The following is a 27501-nucleotide window of genomic DNA, read 5'->3' on the forward strand; positions in this document are numbered from 1 at the left end:
ATATTTAATATCCCTTTTAAAAAATATTTGATACCGCCTATGTAATACTGCATTTGCACAACTACTGAAATTTCGCGTTACCTATATTCTAGATGACGTTACGCCAATTGTAACAAAAGTTTTGTATGTTCAGGGGGGATATAGCTCTATGATTGGTTACATAATACGCGCCTGTAGGTAGAATAAACATTCGTTGTTGTATGATGTGGTTGTCAGTTAACATTCGAACTGTCAAATATCAAGGTCAAGTTTCAGTCTTGTAAATCAATCTAAATTTATTTAAGACTGCAAAGAGATAAAGCAGACTTGTATTGTGGTGCTCAAGTGATTAAAATCAAAAATAGGAAGGTAAGTGAAATTGTTTTTATATTAATTGTATAAATGTTACGTTTGTTATTTAACTGTTATATAACGATTCTTGTCGTGGGTCGGGATCGGAAAATTAGAAAAAGACTTTGGCTATTAGTTTTAGTTTATTACTTTTGAAAATATAGAGCCAGTTAACAACTTGAATCTAATCTATTTAGGTTAACATATTGCACTTTATAAATCACAACACATTTTGAGGTTGTATCCAACTGACACCTGCCAAATTTTTAAGGTAAATTTAGAACACACGTGATATTTTTTCAATCTATATCAGTAACTTTTGATCAAAAAGAAAACTTCAAGGAAATAGAATTGATAACAAAATTGTGGTTATAAATTATGACGCCTTCAAAACATTTTTTCAAATAACACTGAAAATATTATTTACATAAGACACGTACAAATTATCATATTTCACATTTATAGAACTTGCATTTATTCTTCAAGGAAAATTAGTAACATATTACCAAGAATGTAGAAAAATATATAAATTTAGGTAGATCATCAGTGGAATTGTATTGAAAATCCAAAATACTTTTTATCTCAGGTTATAAAATATTCATACCTACTTTCATAATTTTTCAATACACTTGTCTTAATGTCCAAATTAAAAGATTCAAATCTATCTTGCATGTATTGTTTGAACAAAAAAAATTTATCTACTACAAATAAACTTTAAATATTCAGTTGAGGGAGACTCCTTCACATAAAAATGTTTACTTGCCATCATTCATAGATTTGAAATTATGTGTACCCCTAGTATGCTAGCGACCATGTGATAGGCTATGAGTCACTGTCAGCTGATTGTTGTTAGAATAAAATAGAGTAAAATAATCAAATTTATAATTTCATTAAAAAATGCGTATTATTTAGTTGTACTATAGATTCTAGAACACCCAGTAGATTATTAAACATACTAAAATTAAAATAAAGCGACAGAGAAACAAATATTTTTATTGGCCATGGAAAACTACTGCTGAAAATAAACATAACTAGAAAATAAAGATGCTGTGCCAATAAACTTTTGTTTACCAAAAGGTAGTTATCATATTTATATAAGTGATTGCACTAATTTTTTTATCTTCGGTATTCATAGATTTTGTTATACTTTTATCTAAATTGTTCTGTTTCATTTATTATATTATAGAGAGAAACAAATTTGATTTATTTCAGTATAATTTACAAGCATGCAGCGGACACTGAGTAGTGTGGTGGGTCCATCTGGACAAAAGTTCGCCACTTGGTTGCTCACCAAAAATGCACCTTGCCTAACAAACAGCCCATCTAGAAGCTACAATGTTCCTGCTGCCTCTGAACCTTTTTTAAATGGTAGTTCAGGTCAATATGTTGAAGATATGTACAATGCTTGGTTGGTAGATCCATCCAGTGTACATGCGGTAAGTAAACTATTATAATATACACTACCAGTCAAAAGTTTTGGCCCACTCCTATAGTTTGTGGGATACACACATAATTAGAAACAATATGATCAATTTTGATATTTTAAATATAAGAAAATGGTAATAATACATTATATATAATACTTTGTGTTTCATTGATGTAACCCCCTTTTGCTTTTTTTATTTCAGTGCCCAATTTTGACAAATAATTGTTATGTAACTGGTTCCATTCGTTTTTCAGGATATAACAAAGATGTGAAGTGGAAGAGGGATACTGCTTTCTGATTTCCCTGTCCAATTTGTCCTACAACTCAATCGAGTTGAGGTCGGGCGATTGTAACGGCCAAATCATTACTTTCAGTACATTTTTCCTATCCAATACAATAAATTTTCTTTCAATTTGTACCAGGTGTCAAGTCGCCCTTTCTCTAAAACATCTCCATACCATCATCAAGCTGTGTTTTACAACTGGTGTTTATTGACTAACCTAATGATTTCTATTGGATTCACAAAAAAAGTTTCCAATAATTCAAGTCGGATTTGCAAGTTCTTTCCCATTGTCAATAGTGAAATGATAGTAATTCCAAACGAATATGGAAACAATTGAAATAAATGCCTTTGATCTGATGTATATATTAAGAAACTGCGTTTTCAGAAAACAAATCATCTATTCTCTTAACCAACTACATTTTCTACATACAAATAGATATTTATTTTTAAAAGCTGAAGGTACTGGTGTTTAGAAACGTTATTTTTCGAAATCAAATTGACATTTGTCTATAAAATCAAAGAATTACATTGGCTATAAAATTTGAAGGGAAAATTTTGGTAAAACGTAAAAAGTAATAAACCTTGATTCGTGCTCTTGAATAAATTTAAACTCCCCATTTTCATACTTGGTGCTTCAATCCCTCCCAAACATTAAAATTGATAAAATACAAAGCTGATTCATAGTTAGATATAATTATAACTTCACGAATTTTATCTGTTTTTACCATGTGATAGTTTTTTGAATTGCACACACTATATATATAGACTGCATCAGTTAGTTCAATATTTTTCATTATTTGATGATTTTTCTGGATATAGATAGTACAAATTGGGAAGTATTGATGTGAAAAGAACTTGATTTATTTGATAAGTATCAAGTGGATGTTTGTTTTCATATCTCTAGTATAAAAATAATTGAACAGATAATGAAATATTACACTCATATGTATCTTTTCCACTTGCAACATATGTCATTGTATTTGATTTATCTCAAATGAACAATACTTATTATATAGTTATTAAAATATATATAAATTAAATTAAGACATTGTAAATCGACAAGAGTCGTTATTAATTTGATTAAATAACCACAAATAATTTCAATTTAGATTACTATGCATATTACTTCTTGACCTTTGTTTGTCGTAATGACAGAAATATACATAAATTTTTAACCGATAGTTCATAGATCATTATTGTTGTTTTCAAATTCAAATCATGCTTTTTTTGAAGCTGTGATCCTAGCATAGGGTTAATTATTTTATTAAAAAAATATTACAAAAGCTTTGAATGAATCTCTTCCAAACACTATCTTTGATTGGCAGTGCAATTATCCTAATCTTGAATCCATGACTGGAAGTATCAATCTAAAGCTTCTTTCGAGATGACTATCGTTTGCTTCATTGTGGCTATCTCAAATTCAGGAATGCATTTGCATCTTAGAAATGACAATAACATAATCTCATAAGAATAAATCCGTTGGTACATATTTAGATCTCTTTCTTACCTGTAAGAAATGTTAGCTTCTTCACTTACCTCTCAAAAAGTCAATCTACCATCTAAAGGAATGAGTATTCGATTTAGTAGCTACAATAGATACTGATAATTGTGCAAAGGTGTGGGCTAAACTGGGCAGTTGAAGGGACCTTTACTACATATGAATATTTAATTTAATTCCTTTTGTGTCCGAAAATAGAATAAAAAAATTAGAATTAGTATTTTTGTTTGGGGTATCAAGTAAAGTATGATTGAGAGACAGCAAGCATTAGTTTGAGGGAATAGGAGACTTGTCAGGAATTAATAGTTATGTGTAGAAGTTTCTTTCCTATACCATAAACTATTTCTGGTGATTTTTCTAAAAAATTTAATCATTCTTCAATATATCTTCTGAATATTGTGTATTTATAAATATACAAATAATTCATTCCTAAAATGTTGCTGGTTGATAGTGTTTAAAAATACTAAAAATATGCAAGCACCTTGCCAACAACTTATATAACCACTCGAATTAATTTAATCTTAATTATTTTTGTGCATTTTGTATTTACGTTTTTAAAAAAATTATAGCCAAAGGGAAGTTTTGTCCTCAAACTATTTATATTGTTAGACCAACAATAACGAATTCAATTTTTTTTGTTTATTATAGTCTTGGGATTCGTTTTTTCGAAATTCTTCACAAGGCGGTGTCGGTTACCAAGCGCCACCATCTTTAGCACCCTTGGGTAAAAATGAACTACCAGTTTCTTCCCTTTTACCGGCATTGGCCGGTTCAAGTGCACTTGGAGCAGCACCTGTTAGCGAAAAGGCCATCGATGATCATTTGGCAGTACAAGCTATTATTAGAAGTTATCAGGTCAGTAATAAAAAAAAAATGATTAATATAAAAAAAATTAGATTATAAACTAATCTGAATTAGTGTATAAAACCAGAGATTTATATTAATGATATAAAAAATTGTATTTGTTCAAAAATTTTGACAATAATCAATGTTTACAACTATATTATGTATATTTAGGAACAGAAAGGTTTACATTTTTTTTTCTTATATATTTTTATGTGTTTATGCTCCTAAATGATCTTGATTTTAGGTCTATTTTGATGTAAAACTAGTTTTTTTATAACTTTTCGAAAAATTTCTGTTTATATATCTATATTTTGATAAAAACTAAAAGAAGTCGAAACTCAAATTTTCATCTATCTTTAAAAAATAATGAAAGAAACTAATTTTAAATCAGAAGAGACCTAAAATCAAGAATATTAAGGAGCATGAAGAAAGGTTTAATTACATATTTGGATCCTATGGATTATATAAAATTATAAGCGTAAACAGGTTAAATTGGAGATCCTTTGTACGTGTTGTTGCTTATTCTACTTGTTACCAAGTTAATATAATATTAAAAGTAAAATTCTAATAATTTTTTTCATTATGATTTGTCTTGATTTTAGATATATTTTCTATGAAAATCAGTTTAAAATAACAGATGAAAATTTTCACAAAAAAGAAACTTAATATCAAGAAAAATCATCACGAAACATGTATAAAAAGGTCTATAAAGTAAAAAATTAGAGAAAATTCGAATAATTTACTTTGGAAATTACATATAAACAATAAGGACACATTTTTATTAATATTACCAAGTTTTAGTGGTTTTTAGATTTTTCTTTTAATTTTTACTGTATCGGTTGTTGTAGTAAGAGAGGGTTTCTGTAGTTCTATTTGGTTTAGTAAATCCTAATGGAGGGGGAAAATATTTAATTCTATAGTTTTTAAAATCCTTTCATTTTTTTATAGTTCATAGAACATTTAGAATCATTTTCCCGTTGAAAAAAAAAATCAGTATAGGACCGATTATATTTTGGTTAACGGGCATTTAGGAAACCTGAAACCTTTTGTGTTAACATAAATTCACTTTTATCCAAAATAATTTGTAATTATGGTTATTTATCCATGTAGTTGAGAATTGATTTTGTTTTATTTATATCAAAAGCATACGTATGAATCGTTTTCACTTTATACTTATATTTATTGTTCGTTCTCATGCACCTACCTCTCTATACCAACTGTACCTGTGAATAAGGATTAATTTTGCTTTTTCCCACGATTTGAAAAGGGTAAATAAATATTTTTTAGCAATGTTAAGGCAGCAAGAAGAATTAGTCCATGCTCAAATATATATTAGTCCCAAGGTATGGAGTAGTTTAAACTATAATCATTTTCATCAACTTGATGCTGTTATTTTCCCTCATTTAGCTCGAAATAAATAAAATTAATTGTCAAGTAGTTATAATCATAATTGAATTTTTAAAATTTAATGATATTGATGAGTTTTTTAACAAAATATATGTTGATTAATGTGTGATAAAAAAATATGTTAGTATTACTAATTCAGGTGGTATTTTAATTTGAATACATGTGTTATTCCAAAAAAATCCAACAATAATAATATGAATAATGTGATGATTCCATATTGAAATATGTAAAGGAACTCAATAATTGTTTACAACAATACCAGACCGAATATTTTTCAATTACATAATGAATTAAAGTAGAAAAAAATATTGTTGTAAACAAACCTGTGATAACATATTAGTTTAATATCTGAGGCTTATCCACTGGTGTTGTTAAATTCACATTATTAACAATAGGGTAACATCTATAAGATGTAAAAGCGGATAAAAACATTTTCTTTTTAGCGAAACAAAGTGTCAACATGGTAGATTACAGACAGATCACAACAGCACAATATGATTTATTACATTGAATTTTTTAGATTAGTTACGAAGATATCATTAAGTTGGTCACAACAAGAAATCCTGTACCAATCCTAAACTGATGTAGGATTTTGATATAAGCATGCGTGGATTGTATAAATTGAAAATTGATTGTAGTTGTCTATTCGAATCAAAGTAATAAGAAAAACCACAAAGTGTAGGTTTAAACATCGAACGTAAACAAAGTTCTAAATCTAGAAACTTTTCTGATGGTCCAAGATGATCGAAAAGGGATCCGATGCATTTGATTTTCAGAGCACCAAATTGGTTACGTCCATGCTTCAGATGATCCTGAGCTATCTGTAATTATTGAAACCAACCTATTGTTGGTTATTTTGGAACCAGAGAGGTTTATAGTTAGTTGTTGAAGCTTGGTTTTTAAATGTGAATTACATTTGTCTCTTAAAGAATCTATTTATAATATTCAGCAACTTTTAATCTAATCAGGTCTCAATTCTTCTCTATGGATTCATTTAGCAACGAATAATATTATTTTAGAACTCTCTGGTTTCGATAGTTCTAGGAATTAGAACAGATTCATGAGGCTTGGAAAAGAAAATTTCAAATAAGACCTCATTTTTCAGAAATTAAAGCTTCTACATTCTACCTACTGTTAACTTAAATTTTGGTAAAAGAGAACAGTCTGCTGATTGATCACAATGATAACCTTGTGAGATGATATGTAGCAAGCAAGCTCGAATTCTGCATCAGAAAAATCCAGAAACTTTTCTGAAGATTCCAGAATAGTCAGTTCATCAAAAGGATAGATGCATTGCTTTTCAGAACACCAAATTGGATATTTCCATGTTTCAGATGATCCCAAGCTATTTCTAATTGTTGGAACCAACCTATTGTTGGTTATTCTGGAACCAGAGAGGTTCATAGTTAGTTATTGAGGCTTGGCTTCTAAATATGGAGTACTTTCCTCTGTTGAAGAACCTCATTTTGCAGAAAATAAATTATGTAAATTTTGGGGAAAGAGAACGTTCTGCTGATTGTTACAGCATTATACTTACTCCCTAATTGTTTGCATCAAGTCCCGGAACACCCTGTGTACATTTAGAGACTAAAAATTTGTTTCGATTAGAATTCCAAAATTATATTGCGAAAAATCGTTTCTTATATATTTCGTTAACGTGAAATCTGATTAAGATTTTTTTGCATATATGTAATTTCCGTAGGCACGTGGTCATTTTATAGCAAAGTTGGATCCGTTGGGAATCATGTACACTGATCCTAATAGTACCATATCTGAAGGGTCTCCACCAGATGTTATTACAAGACAACACAAATTAGGTACGACCAATTTTATACTCTGTAAGGTGGAATTTACGTAAAGACATAAAGTAAAATTGAAAAAATCGAAATATTCACTAGGTTTTTTCAATTTGAATACCCTTGTCAATTTTCGTAATTAAAAATAAAGTAAATTATGCCTTAAGAGTTGTTAATACTCTTTTCATGAGTATAAACCAGGAACTATCTTTTAGAGCTCAGTCTTTGTTGAATAGTATCGAATAATAATTTGTTATTATTTATTATAAAGATAGTTTCTATTGGTCGTTCAGTTTGAAACATATTTTTTCATTTTATTTTTGGTTCTATGTACTGCAAATATGGTTGTGTATAGCTTGTTGTTGATTCAAATGTTAAATAAATTAATAAATAATTATTTTACTTTCGTCGAGTACAACGAGAGGTTCAGGATTTTTTCTTTAACATTTGAATTTGGTTGAGGGTCTGCTATAATTTTTAATGTATTTCAAATGTCTTTGTAACGTGTAGTTTAATCCTTCAAGCTTATTTAAATAAAAAATCAACCGAAGATATAATTTCACTTTGTTCGGATTGCGTTTGTAATTGAAAAAAAAAATAATTCCTTGTTCTAAGAAAATTGTTAACCAATGAGTGATTTTTTTCATAAATTTGAGGAAATTTTAAAAAAATATTTTCTTGGGGTGTTTATTATTTTGATTATAATATTCTTTCAGGTTCTTTTTGGTGCAGGTTTATTTCCCTTATTGTGAAGTTGTTCTAATAGAGAGTTGGAAATGTTGAAACAAATTTTTTTAGGCCAGGAACCAGCGGTAAAATACGTTAAAACTGTGGAATTTTGTTAATCAACGTCGATTTTTATGAAAATTTGGATTTAAGCTCTACTTACTCCCTTATTCATAATATATCCTGTGTCGAAGGATTCTTTTTATTTTTTAGATGTGAAAACTACCCCGAAAAAATTTTTATATTTTAGCATGTATTTGGCTAAAATACACTTTAAATGAATTATTCGTAGATCTGTTGATATTCTCCAACAACCAGACTCGTGCAACCCTTCCAAAGAGTGTAGTAATATTGAAAGTTTTTTTTAAAAATTGTTATTTTCATGAAAATTTGAATTCAAGCTCTACTTACCCCTTTATTCATAATATATCCTGTGTCGAAGGGTTCTTTTTATTTTTTAGGTGTGAAAACTACCCCTTATCGAAAATTTTTTTAGATTTTAGCATGTATTTGGGTAAAATACACTTTAAATGAATTATTCGTAGATCTGTTGATATTCTCCAACAACCAGACTCGTGCAACCCTTCCAAAGAGTGTAGTAATATTGAAAGTTTTTTTAAAAAATTGTTATTTTCATGAAAATTTGAATTCAAGCTCTACTTACCCCTTTATTCATAATATATCCTGTGTCGAAGGGTTCTTTTTATTTTTTAGGTGTGAAAACTACCCCTTATCGAAAATTTTTTTAGATTTTAGCATGTATTTGGGTAAAATACACTTTAAATGAATTATTCGTAGATCTGTTGATATTCTCCAACAACCAGACTCGTGCAACCCTTCCAAAGAGTGTAGTAATATTGAAAGTTTTTTTTAAAAATTGTTATTTTCATGAAAATTTGAATTCAAGCTCTACTTACCCCCTTCTGCGAAATATTCCCTGTGCTGAACCGAGCTTTTTATATTTTGGCTGGAGTAAACTACCCTTTATTGCAAAAAAATTTTAGATTTTATGCATGTTTCAGGTAAAATGAAGTTTAGATGTATTATTTGTAAATCTGTTGACATTCTCAAACACGTTTATGATCAATCAGATTCATACAAAAGTGAAATAGTCATCCTTCAACGAGATATAACTCGGTTATTATTAAATTTACAGAAGTCCTTGAAAAACGAATCTCTTTGTTTTTTTACTAGCTACATTATTGCCCTTAATGATTTTGCTGATAAAATGAAAATTTTTTAAGTTATTCATGAAAAACGGTGAAAAAATATAAATTTTTTTCATCTACTGGGCAAAAGCGCCCTCCGGTGCAGGGTAGATATTTAGGAAGGACTTTGATTATTAAAATTCCACGGGAAATCGACTGGTACCTGACTTATGGGTGCAAATGAAGGAAACAAATTTTCCAAAAACGTTTTTTCACACATTTGGAGACGTGTATACAATTCTACAATTTTTAACGTACAGGGTGATTGATTATTTCATTGTTTTCCTAACCTTTTCTGTACCACGTCCCACCCAAGCGCTCCTAAAATTCTTATGCCCCCTTATGTAACATACACATAATTTTCAATATTAAAACATTGAATTGTTCAATTAAGAAACTTGAATGATAAGTTTTAGGAATAAATCAAAAGTATTATGAAAAACTGAAATTGAAATTCGAAATAATTTTAATAAAGATTTCAATTTAAAGCAGAATATTCCTCCCACTTCAACTCCGTAAAAAATTATTACATTAATTTACAAACAACCCTAAATCGATACAAAAATAGACAAGAGGCTGTGAAGAAAAGAAATGCTTCCCAGACTCAGTGAAGTTTGAAACTGATCTTGGCTTACAGTGTCACTTGTTTGTCTCAACTGCTTCCGAATTGTGTGGTGCTCCTGCTAGGCATCAAGGAACCACAAATTCTCACGAGTCGCTTCAGTTTACCTTCTTCATATATTGTTCAATGTTCTTTGATTCAGATCCGAACAACCGCGTTGTTTAGCGAGATTTTGAAGCGTCCGGGGGTCCACGCGAAGCCTGCCATCTACCGCAGAGAAGTTAACTTGACGACATCAAAAACCCAGTTGATATTTTGGTTTCGTCAAATGAATTTATAGTATTTATTTAAGAATTTGCTTTCTTTTTCAATTGGGCGCGGAGATTTAGCATTGCATTTGAATGGTCCAGAGCAAAAGGGTAAAACTCGTGTTGTGCCCCCGTGGGACGTGATCCCCCGGGATTAATGTGATAAAATTCAATGCCAACTTTGTTCTTTGAAATGTCAATTTGAAAATTTAAGGGATTATAGACAATATTAGTCTTGACATTTTAAAATTATTTACAATCTTTTTTACAATGTTTCATAATGCTGTACCATATCAAAGTTATATTTTTTTCAATGGAACACCCTATATATTATTGCATATTTGGAATCGACTTGACTTCCCCATTACATTGATACAAGGTTGTGATTTGTTCTACGGGGTATTTAAAAAGTTATAACCAAATTCCCATAAAAATCGTAACAAGTTCAATACCCTGTACAATGTAAGGGAAATTCAAGAATGAAAATCTGTAACGGCCAAAATATTCGAATAGTAGTAAAAATTCTGGAAAATTATTTATTTCGTTGATATTCATCGAATCTGATACAGGGTGAATCAATATACTAATACATTGTTTTTGTCTGTTTTTTCAAATGAATCACCTTGTATTTTATGTAAACATCGAAAAGTACTATCAATATACTTTTTTATCAAGCAACACTTATACCTAAAACTGTCCATATCTAATAATTCAACATTTAATTGTGATTTATTTGTCAAAAACTGACATTTTATCGTTGTTGTTTGGTACTGTACATGTTGAATTGGAAATGAAAAGAAAAATCAATTATGTTACAAATAAATTACAGGGACGAAACAATAAAAAACTATCCTATTTATTACAGGATACGTAAACGTCTCGATTATCAGAATAAGTGTTCGAAATGACCTCCAAAGACATCTATGCATGATTAATAGCCAAACTTTCACTATTATTCATCAACTAATCCATATCACATAGTGAATGACAAACTAGATGGTCGTTGAATGTGTGAGAAGGTATTGTCGGTGAATATATAGTAGGATCATAATTATTTTATCACGTTTAAACGCTGAGATTTCAACAAATTACGACATGATGGTTGTAACTTTTTAAATACCCCGTAGAACACATCACAACTCTATATTAATGTAATGGGGAAGTCAAGCCGATTCCAAATATGCGATAATATATAGGGTGTTTCATTTAAGAAAATGTAACTTTGATATGGCACGCCATTACGGAGCAATCTTTCAAATTTTCAATTTGATATCTTGAAGGTACTGAACTTTAACATACTAATCAATCACCCTGTATATTGTACTCAAAGTCTAACCGACGTGTCCCGCTGTGGGTGACTAGCAAGTAAATTGTCCACTCATCGGACATATTTTGATGCCGACTAGTCGCGAATTGTCGAATCAAATTCAAACTCCAACGTATCTTAATACGCGGATCACCACGTGTAGCACGTCGTGTCACGCTACATCACACGTGCTATACGTGTCCCAATTTGCGCGTCGCCTAATTGTGAATAATGGAGTAGACATACGGTTTTCACCAGGAAATGTATGAGTTGCAGCAAATTTTTTTTACAGTCGATTAATCTGATTTGAATTGTGTTATAATCGTTTCCTTTAAATTTATGTGTATTTAAATGAGGTAGACGCTAACTAATAAAGCTTCAGCAAAAGTGAACTAACTGAATATTTGGCTTAAATAAAATATTTATGTGGATTGAGGTGTTGATAACAAAATCTACTGTACCATAGGAATTTTATACATCATTACGAGTTCTGGAAATTTTCATAAATTCTTTTTTTTGCGTACTGCAAGGATTTCAGGTTATTTTTTGTACTAAAATGTAAATAAATCGTATACGGAATCGATTTGTTTTCAAAAGTTATTAAACCTAGAACAAATAATTATAAATAATAAAACTAGAAGTGCAAGTTGTAAATTTTCAAAATTCTGAATTCACTTTGTGTAAGGCTTATATTTAAAGTAAATTAATTGATGTACTGGGTGTCTTATTAGAAGAGGTAACGTGTCAAGTCAGATAAAAACGTATTCTTAACAAAAAAATATTATAAAGTCACTCATAAATCGAATATTATTTGTTGTAATAATTATTATTATAACGATTTTGTATAAATAATTGTTTTTACCTACAATTCGATAAGTATTACTGCTCCTTTCTTCAGGGGTTTAACAGCCCTTCAGATTCACTGGTATCCGAAAAACAGAAGAAGGAATTGGTAAAAATACTGACAACGAAAACAAAAAAAAAATGACTACCATTTACCTAAATTGCGTTACGTAATACTTGACGTCCCTTTCGAAGAAAATTTTTGTCTTAAATTTGGCACCCAATTCATTAATTAGTGGATAGACCATTGTGAATTTCCATTCCCGAATGGAAAAAATAACATTTATTTTTCTACTAATATTGTAAATTGTATATAAATCGGAAACAAATTAACAACTTTGTACAGTTTGCAATATTCCGATATGATTAAATTGAGAATATTTTCAAAAAAAAAACAAAATCAGTCTTTTGCTTGACATTGTACTGGACAGAGGTATTGGCTAATTTTTAGATTCGAGGTCATCACATAGCAAAGTTGGACCCCCTTGGTATAAACAGCGCAGATTTGGACGATCAGACGCCGCAAGAATTGGTCTATAAGAACTACAATTTTGGTAAGATTCCATTAATTTGTAGTTGGTAGTCGTTCGGAAATGGTTTTATAAACACTTAGCAAGCCGTAATTCATTTAAAGTCCAACGGCATAATTCCATTGGAAAGATAATTTTACAATTATTGATTGAGTTGAAATTTCTGGAACCGTTGTATATATTCATGCCGAACACTCTGTTTACACTACCACTACACCAACGCGCGTTTCCATAACCAAAAAGTGAGTCTTCAGAGACCTCTTCACTGGAAAATTCCTTAACTACTAAACTTTACAGTGGGCTGTAAGGAATAGACTCCTTGTTCCTATTTCAACAGATCTCAATGTTGTCAAATATTCATTTCATGATTATGACTATGTGCTCTTTAAACCGGACATCTGTTAGTCTGCCCAATATATTTTCCGTTCTTTTCCAAATCTGGTATTTTACCACGCAATAATGTATTAAAACAGGATTGAAACGTAGCAGAGCAAATCCTACTACCTAAATCATGTTAAATTGTTAAAAAATGTATCCAATAATAAATTGTTGGATGCATTCGAAAGCATTGGAATTGCTAAAATGTAAGAACAATTCAAATGGGGCCTATTCCTTATATTCCAGTTTAGTAGTCAAGTCTTAGTGTCGAGATAGTACAATGAACAAAGTTTAATAACTTAAAGTTACTATAATAGATAAACAAAACTATATACAACGAAAGGTGAAACTTCGTCGCGCGAGCTGAATCTCTGGAAACGACGTAGTTTGGCTGATACGTCGGCGTTCGAGGTCTGATCGCTCCGCGGTCTCGAGACGGAATGAATTTCTCCACGATTCCAAACGCCTCGCCCGGGTTCGTGTATGATCGGGTAGAAGGTTTTTGTTTTTTTCCAAAGTCAGGTATATTGGGGAAGATTAATTTAAGTGGATGTTATTTGGACATTTCGCAAGTTATTGTATTAGATATCGGTCAGTCAGGTATGGATCGTTTTATTGAGGGAATTTTTACGTTTATTAAGTATTTTTAAATGCGAGGTCACATGGCATGGTCCCCACAGAAAGAACGTGAAATTTCCCGCCGAAGAGGTTATTTCGCTGGAATTAATTTTTACGCTGCAAGAAGTTCCATTAGTGGGAAAATTAGTATTAAATAGTTGGATAAAGTTAATAGGTTTTAGTTTACCTACAGTCTCTGAAGATGATAACTTGGTTATCGAAACAGGGTAATTGTGAGTTTGTGTAGTTATGGTGTAAACTGAAGGATAATAAAAAAATTATCTATTTTGTGAATAAAAATCCAAATTTTATGTGGTAAAATTATAATACTGCTTAATAGGTGAAAATATTGGACAGAATTAATGGTAACTGGTGCATTTTGCCATTGTTGCCAATTATTATGCAATTTTCCTTTTAATTAGGAACTAGAAAAGTTATTTTTATAATGTTTACTCACTAATAATAATCATTTAACAGCAAAATTTAAAGTATTATCTGACTAATTATTACAAAACATTTATCTACGGAAAAAATTAGGTTTGTAATTGGTGTCATGGGAAAAAAACTGTACAATTAACCTAGTGTCATAAAATATTGTTTTTTTTTATTTATTTAAAACCATTATCGATCAACTACACACTTTTATTAAAAAAAAAAAATAACCTAGTAACTGTTGATAATTTCGCAAAGAATTGTTTGTAATAATGTTTTGCGTGATTCTTAGTTTTAGCATATAGAGTAGCGATTGTGCTTGTTTCTATTCATTTCAATATGGTTGTCAGCTGCACACTCCTTATAACAGCCTCACATTTCAACATTTTTGAAAATCAAAACACAAACAACACGTTTTTGGGTATCTTCTTCTTCACTAAACTCCTTTCAATCATATTTTTGTTCCGTACTTATCAGTTATAATAAAACATTGCAATCTATGATTCACACCTGGATATTCATGTCTTTATATCACTATTTATAAGATTTTACGATGGGTGCTACTTAAGTTTTGACTTATGGCAACAGTGATTTAAATATGTTAAATTTGACATTGTAAACATCGTAAAGAAATATTTCTTTTGGTCAAAAAATGGAATTAAAACGTGAACATTTTCTATATTTTACGATGTCAATCGTGGTCGCATTTTCGTTTAGTCGAATAAGCTATTGTGCCAGAAAACATCGTGAGATTGAGGCAAGTTAATCAAATCCAACAAAAGCTTTTCGAAGCAAATTGTCGGCTGTTTTTTTCGGAATAATTGGATATGTTGACACCGTTCCGTTAAAGAAACGTATAACGATCCATTCTGAATGGTACACCAGCATTTGTTTGCCAGAAGTGCTTGAAAAAATCAGGAAAATCAATCGCAGAAAACGAATCACTCTCCATTACAACAATGCGAGCTTTCGGACATTATTTCAACCAAAAACGTTTTTCTACACCTGATGAAGCCTCAATTGGAAAGGAAAAAATGCTTCGACATCAGTATTGATCTTAATGGAGAATATTTTGGAAAACAATAAAGCCATAACCAATTATAAATATTTGTTTTTATTTGTCTATCTCAAAACTTAAGTAGCAGCCCTCGTAGTAATATTGAAGCAAAAGTTCTTGATTTCGATGGAAATGTAAACAAAATTTGATTGTATTTTTTTTATTAATTGCTCATTTTAAGTACGTCTCTGCGTGTTTAAATGCCACAAAGTTGCCAATTGACGTGCAATCTAAACGTCACTTACCATAATTGATATGTCAATAGTACCTTTGAATGTTGAATGAAATACAAAGACTTTCAAAACTATTACCACCCAAATATTCGTCAATCTAAATTAAATTTTTCAAATGAATGTGGGAAAGGTACAGTTTTGTATTGTTTGAAATGTTACTACTTCCATTTTTGAAATAAGAGGAAATGCTGTTCAAACTAATATTATTAACACAGCACTTTCACTAATTGCACTACCAATAATGTGAAAAACATTTTTCTTATTAAAGAAACTCTCTTCGACGTAATCAGTTGCCACCGTTCTCAATTTGTCGTTGGATTTGATCGATTTTCATACCATTGTTTACCATAATAGTATTTGTACTTATCAGGATCCTTAAAGTGCAATTTTCGACCGACAAGTATTTATACTAACCACTTGATTGAGGCACATCCCCTTATCATATCGTAAGAAAACTCTCGTCTGTACTTACGGACGAGCTTCTACTTGTAGATGGTAGAATAGGAATTTTCCTTTTTCCTTGATACCTCGGACTGTTTACCAGTCAGACAACAACCCCTGTCTGCGGGCTATGCGGCTTACCACCTCTTCTGACTTAAAAATCTTGAATGTAAGTACCGTAGTTTTCGTTCATGGATTGCCTCGGGGTTTCTTTACAAAAGCGACAAGAGCTGCTCCGATGTACTCGTACTTCAGGTGCTAATTCACCGGGCAGTGTCCAGTAACTCTCCTTAGCTCTTCAATGAGACCAGTTGGTGGATTACGAAATGAATATTTCCGATTATTTCATCTGAATGAATGAATGATAAATAATTTTCTCCTTTGGATACATATGCCTACTTGAGAACGTCGTTTTGCTTCACCATCCATTCAATGAACTTTTTTCTATGTAATGGCATTAATCGTGGATCAGCTTTATTGTTCAAATTGTTCAAAACATTGATCTTATGTGACACATTGCAAATTATTTTTCATATCGCCTTGATGATCTCAATAATTCAATTATTAGCTCTTCTTATTTGCATTTTTTGCTGTTTTTACATCAGTAGTTATACGATTTAAAATTTTACCAATAAAAAAAATAGTCGTGCTCGAAAAATCACGCGTGAATTAAATATCTTAGTATCTACTTTAGTATCTTTTGAAGCATCTAATGAAAAATCTCATCTCTGAAAACTTCTTTCTCGCCATGTATAACCCAAGATATTTTGATAGGTAGTGATCCCAAACTATTTTTAAACCGATTTAAAAACATTTTTCATCCCTTTATGTGCCTACACGAACTGTAGTGTCAAATATTTCACAAAAATCTCGCATAGTGTCTGACAGCCATGTTTCGTTTATCACAATTAAAAAATTAATGTTAGTTATGTTATTTTCCTCATTTTTTAAACCTCTAATTGTCTCATTCGACTACACAGTTTTTCTGTTACTTCACAATGTGTGTTCTTTTCTTGCTTACTTGTTTTAACCCAGATCATCCCTCAAAGACGTACAGCGAAGAACTGAAAAGACAGGTCCGGCAGTTTATGGCAAGTAAGTATTATTTTTTTTATTCTATATATATATGGACAAAACACTGTGACGTATATAGACGTGCACCTACAACTGGGTATTTATTAAAACGTTTTTCCATTTCTCTTTTACGATAACAAAAAAATTGTACTCTAATCTAGTGAAAAATAACACTTCAAATCAACTTTACAGGTCTATCTGGCTTTCATCTTCGGAAACTTTCTCTCTATTTCCGTTTTTTGTCTCATTTTCCCAGTCCCTCACTTTCACTCCCTCTCTTCAACCGCTTCTTCCTCGATCCTCCTCTTCATTTTTGTCATCTTTTTCATCTTTCACCTTTTCTTTCTTTTTACCTATCTTTCCCAACTTATTATATAAATTATATTTGGGTGCTGCCAGTTCTCTGTTTGTTTTTCTTCTGTATACTTCGTCTTCTTTAATTAATTAATGCAAAAAATTGTTATTACCGCGCCAGGAATTGATTTTACTAGTACCTTAGTCGAAGTGGCGATCAGCTCTCCGACTATAGTACATGAATGAAATTTTCTTTGATTAAAATAATGAACATTACTGGTAACTACAAAAAGTCAAGTTTAGTAAAACAACATATGTAGAGCGAAAACTAGCACGTCATTAAAATCTAATCAAATCAAAACAAACATTCAATACAGACACAACGTACGAAAGGTAAACACAAGACCGTTTCCTACGACGTTTTTTGCCGTGGAAATAATCAAGGATCTTTAGCTCTCAAATCATTGAATTGAAACTTTATCGATAAAAAAATGTAATTTAATTAATGTGAACTAAGGTATCGAATTTCAGAGGTTAAGGTGATATCACTTTCGGTTCATTCGGATGAATGATCACTCAAGTGAATGTTCTCTTTTTTTTTTCATTCCACACACACAAAATGGCAAAAAAATGAACTTTATTCGCTCATTTCCTCGAATATGTCGTCAAACGAACTCGAGTGAACGTTCTATTCGTGTTCGTACGTTTCATTTTTCGATTTTTCGTTCATTCGGAGTGCGAGTGATTGATGCCGAATGCCGAAATCAAACATCGATAGTTTGGTTTACTAATAAATTAATTTATCACTTTCGGTTCATTCGGATGAATGATCACTCAAGTGAATGTTCTCTTTTTTTTTCATTCCACACACACAAAATGGCAAAAAAATGAACTTTATTCGCTCATTTCCTCGAATATGTCGTCAAACGAACTCGAGTGAACGTTCTATTCGTGTTCGTACGTTTCATTTTTCGATTTTTCGTTCATTCGGAGTGCGAGTGATTGATGCCGAATGCCGAAATCAAACATCGATAGTTTGGTTTACTAATAAATTAATTTATCACTTTCGGTTCATTCGGATGAATGATCACTCAAGTGAATGTTCTCTTTTTTTTTTCATTCCACACACACAAAATGGCAAAAAAATGAACTTTATTCGCTCATTTCCTCGAATATGTCGTCAAACGAACTCGAGTGAACGTTCTATTCGTGTTCGTACGTTTCATTTTTCGATTTTTCGTTCATTCGAAATGCGAATGATTGATGCCGAATGCCGAAATCAAACATCGATAGTTTGGTTTACTAATAAATTAATTTATCACTTTCGGTTCATTCGGATGAATGATCACTCAAGTGAATGTTCTCTTTTTTTTCATTCCACACACACAAAATGGCAAAAAAATGAACTTTATTCGCTCATTTCCTCGAATATGTCGTCAAACGAACTCGAGTGAACGTTCTATTCGTGTTCGTACGTTTCATTTTTCGATTTTTCGTTCATTCGGAATGCGAATGATTGATGCCGAATGCCGAAATCAAACATCGATAGTTTGGTTTACTAATAAATTAATTTATCACTTTCGGTTCATTCGGATGAATGATCACTCAAGTGAATGTTCTCTTTTTTTTTCATTCCACACACACAAAATGGCAAAAAAATGAACTTTATTCGCTCATTTCCTCGAATATGTCGTCAAACGAACTCGAGTGAACGTTCTATTCGTGTTCGTTCGTTTCATTTTTCGATTTTTCGTTCATTCGGAATGCGAATGATTGATGCCGAATGCCGAAATCAAACATCGATAGTTTGGTTTACTAATAAATTAATTTATCACTTTCGGTTCATTCGGATGAATGATCACTCAAGTGAATGTTCTCTTTTTTTTTTCATTCCACACACACAAAATGGCAAAAAAATGAACTTTATTCGCTCATTTCCTCGAATATGTCGTCAAACGAACTCGAGTGAACGTTCTATTCGTGTTCGTTCGTTTCATTTTTCGATTTTTCGTTCATTCGGAGTGCGAGTGATTGATGCCGAATGCCGAAATCAAACATCGATAGTTTGGTTTACTAATAAATTAATTTATCACTTTCGGTTCATTCGGATGAATGATCACTCAAGTGAATGTTCTCTTTTTTTTTTCATTCCACACACACAAAATGGCAAAAAAATGAACTTTATTCGCTCATTTCCTCGAATATGTCGTCAAACGAACTCGAGTGAACGTTCTATTCGTGTTCGTACGTTTCATTTTTCGATTTTTCGTTCATTCGGAATGCGAATGATTGATGCCGAATGCCGAAATCAAACATCGATAGTTTGGTTTACTAATAAATTAATTTATCACTTTCGGTTCATTCGGATGAATGATCACTCAAGTGAATGTTCTCTTTTTTTTTCATTCCACACACACAAAATGGCAAAAAAATGAACTTTATTCGCTCATTTCCTCGAATATGTCGTCAAACGAACTCGAGTGAACGTTCTATTCGTGTTCGTACGTTTCATTTTTCGATTTTTCGTTCATTCGAAATGCGAATGATTGATGCCGAATGCCGAAATCAAACATCGATAGTTTGGTTTACTAATAAATTAATTTATCACTTTCGGTTCATTCGGATGAATGATCACTCAAGTGAATGTTCTCTTTTTTTTCATTCCACACACACAAAATGGCAAAAAAATGAACTTTATTCGCTCATTTCCTCGAATATGTCGTCAAACGAACTCGAGTGAACGTTCTATTCGTGTTCGTACGTTTCATTTTTCGATTTTTCGTTCATTCGAAATGCGAATGATTGATGCCGAATGCCGAAATCAAACATCGATAGTTTGGTTTACTAATAAATTAATTTATCACTTTCGGTTCATTCGGATGAATGATCACTCAAGTGAATGTTCTCTTTTTTTTCATTCCACACACACAAAATGGCAAAAAAATGAACTTTATTCGCTCATTTCCTCGAATATGTCGTCAAACGAACTCGAGTGAACGTTCTATTCGTGTTCGTACGTTTCATTTTTCGATTTTTCGTTCATTCGGAATGCGAATGATTGATGCCGAATGCCGAAATCAAACATCGATAGTTTGGTTTACTAATAAATTAATTTATCACTTTCGGTTCATTCGGATGAATGATCACTCAAGTGAATGTTCTCTTTTTTTTTCATTCCACACACACAAAATGGCAAAAAAATGAACTTTATTCGCTCATTTCCTCGAATATGTCGTCAAACGAACTCGAGTGAACGTTCTATTCGTGTTCGTACGTTTCATTTTTCGATTTTTCGTTCATTCGGAATGCGAATGATTGATGCCGAATGCCGAAATCAAACATCGATAGTTTGGTTTACTAATAAATTAATTTATCACTTTCGGTTCATTCGGATGAATGATCACTCAAGTGAATGTTCTCTTTTTTTTTTCATTCCACACACACAAAATGGCAAAAAAATGAACTTTATTCGCTCATTTCCTCGAATATGTCGTCAAACGAACTCGAGTGAACGTTCTATTCGTGTTCGTACGTTTCATTTTTCGATTTTTCGTTCATTCGGAATGCGAATGATTGATGCCGAATGCCGAAATCAAACATCGATAGTTTGGTTTACTAATAAATTAATTTATCACTTTCGGTTCATTCGGATGAATGATCACTCAAGTGAATGTTCTCTTTTTTTTTCATTCCACACACACAAAATGGCAAAAAAATGAACTTTATTCGCTCATTTCCTCGAATATGTCGTCAAACGAACTCGAGTGAACGTTCTATTCGTGTTCGTACGTTTCATTTTTCGATTTTTCGTTCATTCGGAATGCGAGTGATTGATGCCGAATGCCGAAATCAAACATCGCTGGATTGGTTCCCTAATAAATTCATTTATCACTTTTGATTCATTTAATGCCTAGACGTTTCTCAAAGAAAGATGCTGAATAAAAGACAGAAATGAATAAAAAGTGAACCGTTTGATATCACCTTTTGTAGAGGCGTTAGAAGACGAATAGCCTACAGACGTCGATAATTTTATGTTCCCATATTTCTAGTTTATTTTAGCACCTTCTTATTTCAGCTTTACGTGTAACATCTTTTGATTTTAACGTTTTTGATACCATTCATGCCGTTTAACTACCTTTTGCTATTTCCTTCGTTTCCTTTATTTGTGATAATGACTCCCAAATATTTCTACCTGTATATAGTAATCTGCCCGCTTTAGTAAATCCCAAAATCCCCGCTTGGGTTCCCCTACTATTAGGATTTTCACAGCGCCAAAGTATTCTATTGACAACCTTGTTGGTGCAAATGTCCCTAGATCTGTTAGAAGAAGAAAAATCTCAAATTTTTTTTGTTGAAAACTTTCGATAAGATTATATTTTCAACAAAATTTTAATTCCGATTAACAAATCATGAATATTACCGGGGTAAGGACATTTTTTAGTAATAACTGTCTTAATCACTCGCATTCAGCGAATAGAATTTTTTCGTCAGTTGCATAAATATAAAAATAATGTTTTGTTTAAATACGTCACAGTGTATTTTGTTTATCTGGTCTATAAAATGGGGTTGCCGATATTTAAAGGTAAATAAAACAATTCTATCAAAATTTACTATCGGAAAGATGTATACAAGCAACACTAAATTATTAGAAGTTTTGTAATGCATTGTCTAATATATCTTCAGTTAATGTATTAGAAAAAATATATCAGAAATACACTATCGGACAAAAGTTTTGTCCGCCCTATAGTTTGCCTGATTTCGATATTTATATTTTAAAGAATATATATAGATAAGAATATGGTAATAATGAAACTACAGTCTGTAATTGTTAAATATTCACGTTTTAAATCCATCGATGTAACGCCCTTTTGCTTTTATTATTTCGTTGCACAATTTTGTAACAATTTCGACAAATAATCATCGTCTATTTGGTTCCATATGTTTTTCAGTTTATTCTAAAGATATGAAATTGAAGTAGGACACTGCTTTCTAACTTTCCTATCCAATTTGTCCCACAATAACTCAATTGGGTTGAGGTCGATCGACTTTGAAGGCCAAATCATTACTTTCAGCACATTCTTCCTTCCCAATTCTTTCAAATACTCTTTTCACAGCTTCGAGTTATGTTTGGAATCGTTGTCAATATTGTTTATAGCTTTCTTTCTTCAAAATCCATTTTCAAATACTTTTTGCACAGCTTCGAGTTATGTTTGGAATCGTTGTCAATATTGTTTATAGCTTTCTTTCTTCAAAATCCATTTAATTTTTACCAGGTATCCAGTTGGCCTTTATTCAAAATTTCCCCAAACCATCACCTAGACTCCGTGGTGTTTTAAAGTCTATGATCGTTCTTTGATTTTACTTCTTTTAAAACTGATTTACGAGAACGAAAACACTTCGTATACGAACTTCACAAATAGATGTCTTGGTCCAAAAAGTATAAATCACAAATCGTTCTGGCGTCTCACAGGGCTAACTATGACTAAACTACGAATATAGTAAACAAAAAACGAATGTTGATTTTGCAGGCCAAATCATTAGTCTCAGTACATTCTTCCTTTCCAATTCTTTCAAATACTTTTTGCACAGCTTCGAGTTATGTTTGGAATCGTTGTCAATATTGTTTATAGCTTTCTTTCTTCAAAATCCATTTAATTTTTACCAGGTATCCAGTTGGCCTTTATTCAAAATTTCCCCAAACCATCACCTAGACTCCGTGGTGTTTTAAAGTCTATGATCGTTCTTTGATTTTACTTCTTTTAAAACTGATTTACGAGAACGAAAACACTTCGTATACGAACTTCACAAATAGATGTCTTGGTCCAAAAAGTATAAATCACAAATCGTTCTGGCGTCTCACAGGGCTAACTATGACTAAACTACGAATATAGTAAACAAAAAACGAATGTTGATTTTGCAGGCCAAATCATTAGTCTCAGTACATTCTTCCTTTCCAATTCTTTCAAATACTTTTTGCACAGCTTCGAGTTATGTTTGGAATCGTTGTCAATATTGTTTATAGCTTTCTTTCTTCAAAATCCATTTAATTTTTACCAGGTATCCAGTTGGCCTTCATTCGAAATTTCCCCAAACCATCACCTAGACTCCGTGGTGTTTTAAAGTCGGGTTTACACAGTCTATGATCGTTCTTTGATTTTACCTCTTTTAAAACTGATTTACGAGAACGAAAACACTTCGTATACGAACTTCACAAATAGATGTCTTGGTCCAAAAAGTATAAATCACAAATCGTTCTGGCGTCTCACAGGGCTAACTATGACTAAACTACGTATATAGTAAACAAAAAACGAATGGTGATTTTGCAGGCCAAATCATTAGTCTCAGTACATTCCTCCTTTCCAATTCTGTCAAATACTCTTTGCTTCGCTTCGAGGAATATTTAGAATCGTTGTCAATATTTTTTATAGCTTTCTTTCTTCAAAATCCATTTAATTTTTACCAGGTATCCAGTTGGCCTTCATTCAAAATTTCCCCAAACCATCACCTAGACTCCGTCGTGTTTTAAAGTCTGGTTTACACATGGATCTAACATCCGTTCTTCCTTAGACTCATTACTCCATAAAACTATCTCGCAATCTTCATGCGGTCAATTTTTACGTATGCAACCACTCAATTTCATTTTGAGTCTTAAAAGAAGTTCACCCTTCCAAAAAAGTAAGCTTCTCTCAATTTCCTTTTCATTATAGAAGCCCTCAAAGGTAGATCCCTATATTCATTGATCGGAGCTGCTTTCTCAGGGCTCGTGAGTCGTCTATCGCCTCACTTCCTGGTGGATTCATATTTTTTCACGCTGTAACTCACGGTGGACGTCGAGGTATTTTTAATTCGACGGCAATGGTACGATTACTCTTTTTGAAGACTATGAAGATTTGCGATAGTTTTTTGGTTTTAACAATTTTAAAACTGGTCTTGGTACAAAAAGTATAAACCACAAAACAAATTACGTATATAGTAAACAAAAAACGGATGGTGGTAGGCAAAAACTTTTGACCCCAATGTATTTATGACATTTATACCATATCAGTTTCGTGTTGTTAAATAATTGAATCGATCTGATGGTGATATTTATTTTAATATTAAACAATTTGTAATTATATGATTCTATTTAAAAACATTCAAATTCGACTAAAGCATTCATTAAACTTCTAACGTTTATAAGCTTGTTTTTATTTCGGATATTTTGACACAAGATTTGTATACACAAGATTTTGATAGAAATTTTATCATGCATTCAATTAGACAATTAGTTTAGCTTGATACCACATCAATGCGCTAACACTTTCGTATTTTTAATACTCATTTAGAAGTATTTTGAACACAGAAAGTTAATTTAGTCATCTATAACTACTTCGTTTTGGTAGTCTACTTTTGTTAATTGAGAATAAGGTTATTTTAAATGAGTATTAAAAAATACTCCATTCATTTTTGTATATTATTCAGCTACATATTACTTCTTATAATCGTTGCTTCGTTCTTTATGCTGCTTCGCTTTTATAGAAACCGTTTTATACAATAATTATTAAAGAAATGTTTCAAGCTGAATCGATATTATTATTGATAAGAGTTCCCAAAATATTAACTACAAATTTTCACCATTTTGGGATCTTTTCTAATTCTTTAAATCGATCTATTTCTTGCATTGGTTTAATATAATTTTCTACATATGGTGCATTTCTATGACAAGACTGGTTTTAGTCCACATCAGCAAGAAACGTCTTTAGATTAAGACCAGATTCCTCGTAAATTATTTGGGATTTTACTTATTTTATTTCAAATCATCTAAAAATCTTTCATCAGATTCGACTTATAAATCCTGACAGTCGAGAAATTGAAATATTGAAAGACACAACCGAGAATAAACACTAAAAGTTATAAAAAAATGTAAATTTTCATGAAGTCCAAACACCAAAGTTTTAGAAACCCTTTATCCGGCAGATAATATTAATAGAAATGAAAATGACTGTTTGAGGCGATTCTACGGAAGATTAGCAAGCTTATTAACTAATTTTTATAAAAGTAATCGTCATAATCAAACTGTATAGTACTGTGATTGGGTTCCAGGTTAAAATATTAAAAAATAAATAAAAATCAACGACTTACCTGCCGGAAAGCAATAACAAACTACCATTATGCCTAGTAGAGTCTCTTAAAAGACTTTCGAATCCGTTTTTGAACTGGGATCCCTATAACCATCACTGGAATGGTAAAAGAAGCAAAAAAAATGATTATAAGGGTGTGAGGACAAAAAAACAGCTTTGAAAGTAAAGTAGGCGTTAATTCATAAACTTTAATGCAAATGAAAAATCCACACAGGCGATGCGATAAATTTGGATGGATTATGCACGAGGTGTAATAAAAAAATACTTATTTTTATGAAATCGGTTGACAATTTTGAACCTATTCGTACTATTTGTCCTTCGTTTTGACAAACGTAGCTTCTACTACAGAGACTACAGAGGTTTTGATCGTTGAAAGTTTTCCTATCCGTCCCCATTCTCCTTATTCACCAGAATTGGCATCATTTTACTCACTGACGTCTCATGTTAAAGAATTTTAAGTGCTCTGCAACCTTTTCAAGTATAGCCAGACAAAAAATGAACGATAGCTGTCGGCGTGTTGAGACAGGTAATTCGATTGATAGAAAGTCAGGATCAGGCAGAAAAAAAGCCAAAAAATATCAAAAAAGAAGAGAGGAGTTTCTGTTGAAACGACTCACGGAAAACTGGAAGCCATGATATCTAAACCTTTAGAGGGAGAAATATCTTTGTCACAGAGTTTTGATTTTTGTTCCATTTGTTGCTTTCCAGAACATTTGAGTGGCTATTTTTTTTTTATTTTAAAACTACATTTTGATCCTTTAGAATGTTGCTTACATGTTTCTTATCTATTTCAAATTTTCTGCCCAATTATCGCAAACTGTTTAGTTTCAAGTATCGAAAATTGGGAATAACCAAGCAAACAATTTACGATATCTGTCGACGTGTTCAGACAGGTATTTCGATTGAAAGAACGTCAGGAATAGATAGAAAAGCAAAATAAATGCTAAAAAAGTAGAGAGAAGCTAGCAGAATACTTTGAGTCAGTTTGCGAAAATTGAGCGGAAAATTCACAATATATGTAAGCAACATTCTAAAGGATCAAAATGTAGTTTTAAAATAAAAAAAAAATAGGCACTCAGAGAAACAACAAATGGAACAAAAATCAAAACTCATAACTCCTCATGGATAATGATTTTCAGAATATTTGAGTACTAATTTCCTTGAGTTTTGAACTACTTTCTGTACCTTTAGAATATTGCTTACATATTTCTTATCGATTGTGAATTTTCCAATTTTCCCAAACTGACTCCTAGTTTTAAGCTTCAACCTCTCTGTTGTTTTGTGGTATTTTTGAGCTTTTCTCTCTGTTCCTAACTTTCTCTCAATCGACATACCTGTCTCAACACGCCGACAGATATCGTAAATTGTTTGTCTGGCTATTCCCAAACTTACAACGTGATTAGCCTTAAAAGATTTTGATTTTGTTCATTAAGAAGTCTTAAGATTGTTCCTAATGTGCCTCAACTGAGGCCAATTGAACGTTTCTGGCGAAATTTGAAACGAACCGTTCATTCTGAAGATTGGGAAGCAACTACACATAAAGAACTAAGAAAGAACAAATTCCAGATTCAGTATTTTATCATTTATTGCAACATTTAAATATATAAAATGTGTGTAATTATAGAGTAGTAACCATTGTTTCATATAAGCAAATAATTAATTTAAAACATTTAGTCCGAATTTTTCGTCCTCACACCTATATGTTATATAGATTTGAATTTTTGGTGATTTCTTTTTTTCCACAAAGAATTGGAGAATTTCGCACGACAGGTATTTTGATCTTAT

The 27501-nt window shown here is 31.6% G+C and overlaps 1 protein-coding gene across 9 annotated transcripts in view; it reads left to right on the top strand.

Annotated features, from left to right (window-relative positions):
* Nucleotides 1–154: 154 nt before the first annotated feature.
* LOC130442124 (2-oxoglutarate dehydrogenase complex component E1) overlaps nt 155–27501 on the top strand; it is a 43563-nt gene continuing 16216 nt past the window's right edge. For 3 of the 9 annotated variants that reach the window (XM_056776165.1, XM_056776166.1, XM_056776172.1), the window contains exons 1-5: nt 190–348; nt 1543–1766; nt 4186–4392; nt 12991–13093; nt 17264–17323. In XM_056776165.1, the coding sequence (XP_056632143.1) occupies nt 1557–1766; nt 4186–4392; nt 12991–13093; nt 17264–17323 (580 nt within the window). In that variant the 5' untranslated portion in view covers nt 190–348; nt 1543–1556. Of the gene's footprint in view, nt 349–1542; nt 1767–4185; nt 4393–7492; nt 7608–12990; nt 13094–17263; nt 17324–27501 lie in introns of all 9 variants that reach the window. The other 6 variants (XM_056776167.1, XM_056776168.1, XM_056776173.1 and 3 more) reach the window with 3 other exon arrangements.

This window comes from Diorhabda sublineata, chromosome 3 (genome assembly GCF_026230105.1).
Source record: "Diorhabda sublineata isolate icDioSubl1.1 chromosome 3, icDioSubl1.1, whole genome shotgun sequence".
Classification (NCBI taxonomy): domain Eukaryota; kingdom Metazoa; phylum Arthropoda; class Insecta; order Coleoptera; family Chrysomelidae; genus Diorhabda; species Diorhabda sublineata.